This window comes from Perna viridis, chromosome 5 (genome assembly GCF_037379345.1).
Source record: "Perna viridis isolate PV_CMFRI_1.1 ecotype Kerala chromosome 5, ASM3737934v1, whole genome shotgun sequence".
Lineage (NCBI taxonomy): Eukaryota > Metazoa > Mollusca > Bivalvia > Mytilida > Mytilidae > Perna > Perna viridis.
In genome coordinates, this window is record NC_142449.1 from 35345743 (window position 1) to 35355156 (window position 9414).

The window sequence follows — 9414 nt, forward strand, 5'->3', positions numbered from 1 at the left end:
GTTTAGGGCCCGTTATTCTTACTTGGCTTAAGTCACAACAAAAAACAAGTGTCTCCAGATGACCACAACAAATCCAAACCAATATACGACTGAACAATTTTTGGGGTTGTATAAATATTTGAGATAATTTGGACTCAGACCTGTGAATCATGTAGATATCTTTAATTGTGACCAAAGAGTATAATTTGGAATTTATGTCCTCATCTATGGTAACTTATTAGGACTTACATGTAGTCAACAGAACCACACTGGTATTCAGTTGTAAGAATCAACCATACATTCATATGATGTAGTACATATATGTATTACTGATTGTTTTCATAAAATGCAAAGAGATTTTGCTGGATTTTTTCTGAAAATAATATTAATCTCTAACTTAGATCGAATTTCCTCTGAAACTGCGACTCTCTTTTTATTTGGATATCCCAACTCAACATATTCATAACTAATAAAAAAAAAAGGAAAGTGGCAGGATCAGAGGAAATTTGAATGGTCTTTAGCTAGTTGCAAGTACTACATTTTAGTGTAGAAAGTCAGACATGAACATAATGAAACAAAAAAGTTTAAATATGCTATATATAATGCCATGCAGAGATGTTTGGCAGTGAAAGAAAAAAATATTTCACAAGCTTAACATAACTGGCTTCCCTAAGCCCTCTCTTCCCCATAGGATCTAAACAAACAAAAAAACAAGAAACAGGTATACAGACATCCAGTTCATCACAAATTACACTGCCAGTTAAAATCTCACATTGAAATAACATGATGTTAAACTTCAATATATTAAGATTCTAAGTGATTGAAGATTAAAAATAAGTGCAAAACATATTTATAAACTGTTATTTAAAAATATGAAGCAATTTAAAATCTAGTGAAAATGTATATGATTGCCTTCTGCTCCCCCCCAACACACACTCACGCCAATGCATTTCCAATAAATATTTTAATAACCAGCTCGAAAATTGAGTTTAAACAATTATATTTGGGTATTCTAAGGATGGGGTGCCACATGTAATATTTTGCACATCTGAACAATTCACAGTTCAACCAAAAGTATTGAAGCAGGATCACCAAACAATTGTAAATTGGATCCAACCAGGTGTTTTCATAATATTTTGTTCCAATGGCAATACACACGATTGTTTAGACATACAAAGAAGGCGGTGTTTGCTGATCTCACGTGACCATCTGTGTATGACGGAATCTCATTTGCATACGACTAAATCTCGCTTGCGTCACGCAAAGTTGGAAATCGAAAGTTAATGGCTGCTGACCCTGGGCTATGGCTTTCAAACTTCTTTTTACCGAGCTTTGATGACAAATAGCTGATAAAACTTACATCAGCATAAAGAAAAATGAATCCCGAATCGAACTAGGTATGCACCACTTGCACGATTTCAACATGAAAGTCGTAAGAAGCGCGTGATACCGCTGAATCTCCAACTTTTTGTATGGCACATCGTTCTGACCCCAACCCGACATATCAATATCCAAATAAAAAAAGGGGAGGGTTGCAAGGTCAGAGGAAATTCGGACTAAACGCTTGCAGGCCTTAGTTCTAACGCTTTGCAACTTGTTCGCATTTATCCGTTTTTTTTATATTTTTATTCGGAACAAATCGTAGATTTTTGCTTTGTACATCGCAATAACTCGTAATAAATCGTAGGTATGCTTGTTAATTACTCGTAATCACTTAAAGTTACTAAAATGGAAGGGTCCGTGCGAATTCATGCCATCCGTTAGAAATATAATTCATGTATAATTTTGTTGACACAAAGTAGGTTTTAATGCTACCGTCATATTATATGACGGTAGCATTAAAACCTACTTTCTGTCAACAAACATGTAGGATATTATGCGCATGCCTGTGATAAAAAAATATCTACAACGAACCAGACGTATAGTTTACATGCATTTAAATGGACAATTTTGTAATAAAAATAAAACATTGTTTGCAATACTACAAATTTGCCAAAGCTATTCGAAGTTCTGGAAGTATAAAAATGTTGTCTAATTCGATATAGGTTTTCGGTTTAATTTCTTCTTTTTTTTGTTAAAAATCCTGAATTCCATGTTATTTAAGAAACACACAAGACAGTGTTAACTTTTATAGCGATACTTGTACTTGAAACCATCATAAACATTCACGCTATACCTACATGTACGTCCTAGTTGATTCTGTCTACGGTCAAAGTTTAGCGTAATTCAGAAAACAGTCGGGTTGACCGAAGATGAGACAAAATAATTCTTCATTAAATGATAGAATTCCTGCTTAAATAAGTTGAATAAACGCATTTTTAAAGATAATGTGATCGTGGCTTTTATATATATATTTTAATGTTGTTTCGTTTAGCTCAATATCCCCAGTGATCTTGCAACAAGCATAATTTTATCTTTGGAAAAGGATGGAGCGACTAGAGGATTATTCCATGATGCACTGATCCTTCTTTTTCCTGTCATTTACCATTACTGGAGACAGTAAGTAAATTTTATAAAGATTAAATTGGTAGTTTGTGGTAAGACACGTACTTGTAAGTTATTTTAAAACGTTGCTATTATATTGCATATATTTTTGTCTCTACAATCTTGACGTTACGCGCGCAGTTCCTAGTTCCATTGCATTATCAGCGTATGTAGCTAGAATCATTCATATTGATGCCCATCAATCGCCATTTTGGTGCGAAAGAACCACTTCTATATTTATTTTGAAATATAAGGGCATGCGAGAATAATCACACAACATAAGGCAACAATTTCATGTTTAGGCGACGCACTTAACAGTTATATCTTTTTTAATTCGACTTTTTCAGCTTGTGTCAGGCAATATTTTTCATTAATCATGTACACTAGAGTACCATTTTTTTTTAGTAAATACCAAACTATTGTCAAAGATAGCACCATTTTATCAAACAAGGACGTTCAGGTAGTCATTTTGATAAATTGATAATTCAGTCTTTCAGTCTATGGTTTTCTTGTGATGTCACAAAAATAATAATTCGTCCCACATGTGTCCCGATCAAACATGAAAACGGCAAACTGATTGTAGGATTTAAAATAAAGGAAAGGTGATAATTCTGTTACTAAATAAATATTAAGTTGCTAAAATTTATAATTCTTCTTCAAAATTACCCTCAAGACGTCATGTTATTTTACTGAGGTTTACAGGATTGTCGCACTTCCAATTTTGTTCCGAAGTACGAGACTAAAGTTAGCAGCTATGGTTTGTATAGTTCTGCTCTTTTACGGGTTTAATTTCATGAATTTTTCAGAATGTTATTTTTCTCAATCTTGATAAAATCAATATTTTATCCTTTTCCGTTGCATAAGACTACTTTTAAAGACCACTTTTTCCCACTAGTTAAAAACAATGTTTTTGTCCTTAATAGTTCGCGTTGCTGATAATCCTGACGTTCTATTACGCTTCCTTGTACGAACATCGCGCATAACGTCTAATTATAATTATGTCCATTCGATGTGACTCAGACAGAATAACCATGACCTTCCAATACAGGTGTCTCCTACACCGTGTAGATAATAATATACCCCGCTCTTAAAACGGGATAAACGGTTTTACCGTTATCCGTCCGCGCGTTCGTACGTTACACATTTTTCGTAACAACTATCCGTCAAAGTCAGTTAATATTTTAACACAAGTGTATTTATGGGTCTTTCACACGTCGTTTAAATCATATACTGTAACTGAAATCAAAGTGTAGGATGTCGATAGTGGATATACGTGTGTATGTTCAAATATAAGAATGTGTTATTTGATATCTATGTGACTACTGAAAAGGTAAATTGAATATAAAAAAAAAATTTTTATATCAAGAGGGCGTCCATGCAAACACCAGGCAGTAGGTTGCTCATGACAAATTTTGTTTTCAAAATATTTTCATCCATTTCATATAAAAAAATGCATCCTTCCTTCCAGTTGAATGTTGTTTTTTTTGAATAACTGTAATAGTTAAAGGGAACAAATTTACATAGAAACTATGAAATTCATTGGAAAATGGAGATACCCCTTTATTTTTGTGCAAAATTTGGAACTTAAAAATCGTTTTCCACTCATTGTCGCATTAAAAAATCTTTGTATGTTTGAATTACATATGATATAAACATTACATTAGTACAAAAAAAAAAAACAGTGGGATCCATTCATATCATAAGATCTGCCTGATTTTTATCATTTAAATTTTGAATTCTTTGGACACAAAAAAAAACACACAAAGTTACATCTCTACTAGCATTCATCATTGTGGAAATAGAACTAGAGTAAAAGACTCATCTTCAAATATACTGTATAAATTATACTTAGTATTTCTTTTTCTTTGGTTGCCTTGTGCAAATGGGATCCCATGCACTCGTTTCATCTTCGTCTGCAATACAAGTCGTGCACCTTGACCAAATTCCGGTACACAATTATCCATTGTCGTCTTCTTTATTCATATGAAACTCAAATGTTTACATGTATGTATGTAATTCATATTATCTCTCGTCCACAAAGATGTCAGAAAGATTGGCTAAAAAAACACAAGGCGTCTGAACTGTTAGCAAAACTTGACCAGGAAAAGGCGGCTTGTGTGAGACCATCAACACCGCATAAACACGAAGAAGTTCCAGATTTCCTACGAATTAGATTGTCAGAGATGAAAATCACCACTATGAATTTTGTAGGTTCGTATTGTTATGTATCTACACAGTTCTGTATTTGCCATAAATTTGACATAGCCATATATTGTCTAACTAAACACATTTTTTGTTTAGATCCACAAAGATTGACTGACGCAACACTTTTCGCGGTTGTATTTGACAAAATGTATTTATCACTTTGTGTCTGTTTCAGCCATAAAAGGACTGCGAATGGCCATATCAGTCTATTTTGTCTAGTACTGAAACGGCCACGTTATGTAGTTAGTTTAATGCGTTCCGATGTAGAACAATATACTAATATTCTTCTGTGGTTCTTTGCAAAAGTCAGTCGTAAAGTGACCCAATGATTGTGTTGGTCATTTTAATCTACTGGTTGCAACATTATCGGCAAATGAATATCAAAATATCAATGTAAAGATTACATACGAATAACATAAATCATTAATTTCATTTTACTATTTCAGATGATGACTCAGTTACTATAAACTTCTCGCTTCTGGAAGGTTGTAGAATAATATTGCCTGCTCCAAAGCTAACACTTAAAAGTGTTATGGGGAACAGAAAGAGTGTTATGGCGAACAGAAAAAGTGTAATGGCAAGTAGAAATAGTGTTATGGGCAATAGGAATAGTGTTATGGGCAATAGGAAAAGTGTCATGGGAAGAAAAACTGCTCTAGAGAAGGATACAGTGCAGAAAACAAAAGGAAGTGGGACGAATATAAACGAAACTTCACAAAAGAAAGAAAATCAGACGGAAAAGGATAAAAAGAAATCAAGGCAATCAAAGAAAATGGATTCCCTCTCAGAAGATGATTCACCGGTCAAAGGTCGCTCTTCTTCTAAAGCTGGGGATAAAAAGACTTTCTCTGAAACAGCTAAGAGAGAAAGAACTGTTGAAGAAATGGTAGAAGAATCAAGATCAAGAAGTCGATTGAGGAACATGGATCTACTTGTCAATGCTGCCGTACAAGAAAACATTGACCAAGATCTTTTCGGTGAAGAGGATTCTAACCAATCATAAAAATGAATTCTAACAATCAAACCGTTACTATTTTTACATTTCAGTAACGTATAGTCATATTTTGAAGGTTGAGTTGTCTCTCTTTGGCCTCTGCTGAAAATAACGTCTCCATGTCAATAGACGTCAATTGCGAATGCCGATTTATTCGCAAGATGTACGTACACAAGTTCCCTTATTATTTTTGCCAAAAACTGATTTATAACTGTTGAACGTAGATATATATGAAATAATTTATTTTGATATTTTATTAATTGAATATTTTTTTTCTTTAAATGTAAAATATTGAAGCTTCACCGGTGGTTATATTGTTGATGATGTTAAAATATATTTTGTAACACTATACATTGTAGTTTGGATAACTTTTTTTCACATACTTTCGAAATTCGCGAAAAAAATCTTTTAAAAACTGGTTCAATTTTAAATGACAAAAAGAACCTGTAAAGAAATGATTACCTCTCTTTGTTCTGTGATAACAGTAGACATTCTGGAAATCTTGCGAGATTTTCATTGAATCTCAGAATTGAAAGTACATGAACCCTTATAAAACTTCTAAAAACGATCGAAGGAAACATAAATTTATTTTATATTATTGTATGCACAAATCATTGATTTTCGAATTTTAAATATATATCTAATGCCAGAAAATGAAACAAATGCACTCAATTGATGTGGAAGTAGAGTTTTGAAATAAGTAAACCGCCTATCAAATTTTGTAGTGTGTTCAAATAAAGGTGTAAATGGACCTGCAGTAAACCAATTTTACCTTCTTTCAATACCTCATTCATAGTATGGTTGTATTATGGTGCCTTGAGTGTAGACCGGAGTTTGTGTGGTAAGGCAATGGAGTTTTTATATACTAAATGTTTTGAAATAAGGGTTCGCTGCTTTTGCATCAACCCCATGCTAAATTGAAAAAAAGTCAGAAAATGTAATTGAGTTTTCTTCAAGTTTTTCCTTCAGTGTGCAGTTTGCAAAGCTAGCAAGTTCAAAGACATGCATGATTAATTGAAGTTTTTGTCTTGTAAATTTGTAAAAAATAAAACAGCCGACTATTATATATATACGAGTATTTTTTTTCCTGAATCCTCACATGTTTGTAATTTCATGTATAAAATTATTGTTATACAGCAAAAATACTCTCGGGATTCTAGTGCAAACCAATAATAAATTGCACATTTCAATATCAATTTCTTAATAAACATAGCAGTTTCTGTGCAATTTAATTGAGGAAAGGAAATATACTTTGTCGATAACTTCATCAAACTCTTCTAGTGACTTTATATGCAAGTTTATTTTTTTAGAAATTGGTATGAGTTTGTCGTTTGACTGAAGTACCCAATTCGAGTATTCTTGTGTATCATTCTGTTTATACACTAAGTCTTCGTTTTTTATGTATTGTTAACACGTTAATATTTTTGTCACGGCTTCCATCAAACTTAAAAGGATTCGCATTTGCTTATTTTCAATAATTATAGTAATTTTCTTTTAAACAAAGCTACATGTATTTTTTTGGACAATATGATGTTCTACAGTTTATTAACAGGAAGTTCCGTAATAACCAGAAAGACTCCGAAGAACAACTTTTTTCATCTTCCCTTTTCCGTTTGTACGCGTAGTACTGTTTGGGCACGGCGCTGTTCAACCATCGCATGGTTTCTCACCTTTACTATATACAGCGCCTTAACATATAACAAATAACTTTGATTTTTTAGGGCTGTAAAATCATAAGCAAGATCGAATTATTTGATGAGTTTTCTCACTCGACATTGTCTTTTGAAATAGTTAATAAAAACTATTTGAACTAGTGCATTAGAATGACAGATATTAAAAAAAAAACAATTATTTATTTTCATCACAGACTTTGCGCTTTCTTTACTACAGGGTTTATTCTGTCTCGATTCTACTAACGGTATGGACACATGTAAGTTCTTTTCCTCTTCGCAACGTATCTCGTGCTTTTCTACACATATCGTGTAATGTAGTGGTGTTAAAGCGCGTATTTTTTTTTGGTAAAAAGGTGTAACATGCATTACGTACAAGTAATAAAAGTAAGGGCCGGATCCAGACACTATGGAAAGGGGGTGCCAATGACGGTCCCTAGAAAAAACGAGGTGCTAGGACATTATTTGCCATTTTTTGTCAATTTTACACATGAAAATGACGAAGTTTCAAATGAAAAGGGGACGCAACTCCCCTGCACCCCCTCTGGATCAGCCATGGAACATTTCAAATATTCGTTCACGCAAGGGAACGAACTTGTACTTCAGAAAATTTGATTAGTCCGTTTTCTTAGCTGATTAACTTTCTTAATATTTCAAAGATAATTCCTTTCAAGTCATTTGGCTGTCAACGTTTTCAATGACAACAAAAACAAATACGATCCCAGTGGTAAAAAGTCTTTAAAAGCCATAAAGACTTCAATAATCATTAGCAGGTATGCAAACGCAGAGAAGGGCTTGATTAAATTAGGCGATAACTTCCGGTCTTTAGGGAATTTGACGGAAGAAAAGGTCGTATTATTGTTATTGCAGGATAAAATTAGAAACACGTTGTAGAACATTATGAATTTCGGCAAACTGCTATTTGTCCGAATTGTCAAGATTTATTGAACAGTAATTTACAAACTTGCCGTATTTTCATGAGGTGTCATTTAATCAAAGTCTCGTGAGATTTGGAAGATTATTACAAGTAGTTAAAGACAATGGAATATTCATAGTTTTCTCAATGCGCCATATTGAAAGGCTAACAGCGTGCTGGAATTGATATTATAATCAACTGTTTCGACCTTTTCCACAGATTAATCAAACTTACCAATAACAGCAATGCTCTACAGGGAACCAGACATCGTTACAGATTTCCTACGAGTTGCCAATAATGACTTGAGAACACGATACAACGAATGACTATGTGTTTAACACTGTCTTGCCTATGTATACTAAGTAGGCCATTTTTCTTCATCTAAGACAGAAAATATAGAGACTATTGAATGAAAATGACGATGCTTCCATACATGCAAATAAACATTATTTTGCTAACAACTAGCATTTTTTTCTTTCTTATACAGGTGTAACGGGAGAGCATGATTTGACTCACAAAATTATACTCCGCCACCGAGGATCGAACCCTAGACCGCTCGGTGACAAGCCAGCCACAAACCGATTCGGCTAAAGAATTAATCCTTTAGCCAGTTAATTAACATGGCTAAAGGTTATGTTATGTTTGCTCGGACGTTAAACCCCAACTAACATAACATTACCTTTAGTCATGTTAATTAACTTGCTATTTAAATCTCACTACCTACTACAACGCAGGTAGGCCGTCCTGTCACATTTCCCCCACCTTAAGAGTCTTCGTACCACGAATGACTCTAACACTAGCTCATTAGCTATCCAAACCCCGTGGGTTTTTTAGTTTTTAGTTGGGCGCCAAATGTAACGGGAGAGCATGATTTGACTCACAAAATTATACTCCGCCACCGAGGATCGAACCCTAGACCGCTCGGTGAAAAACCAGCGACAAACCGATTCGGTTAAAGAATTAATCCTTTAGCCAAGTCAATTAACTGATAATTTAAATCTCACTACCTACTACAACGCAGGTAGGCCGTCCTGCCACACAGGGAACATTAACGACTAGTGTACATTTTCAAAATCAAACCCTTATGTCATCCCTTCTTCTTAGAATATGATGATACAGTCGATTGTGATGTAAAATTATTTTGAGGTACATGTACTTATGCAGTA

General features: G+C 33.9%; 1 protein-coding gene across 2 annotated transcripts in view; it reads left to right on the forward strand.

Annotated features, from left to right (window-relative positions):
- LOC148617237 (regulator of G protein signaling protein-like) overlaps nucleotides 1–7523 on the forward strand; it is a 46887-nt gene extending 39364 nt beyond the window's left edge. For both annotated transcript variants that reach the window (XM_088584752.1, XM_088584754.1), the window contains exons 18-20: nucleotides 2354–2478; nucleotides 4505–4674; nucleotides 5115–7523. In XM_088584752.1, coding sequence (XP_088440878.1) covers nucleotides 2354–2478; nucleotides 4505–4674; nucleotides 5115–5671 — 852 coding nt within the window. In that variant the 3' untranslated portion in view covers nucleotides 5672–7523. The remainder of the gene's footprint in view (nucleotides 1–2353; nucleotides 2479–4504; nucleotides 4675–5114) is intronic.
- The last annotated feature ends 1891 nt before the right edge of the window (nucleotides 7524–9414 follow it).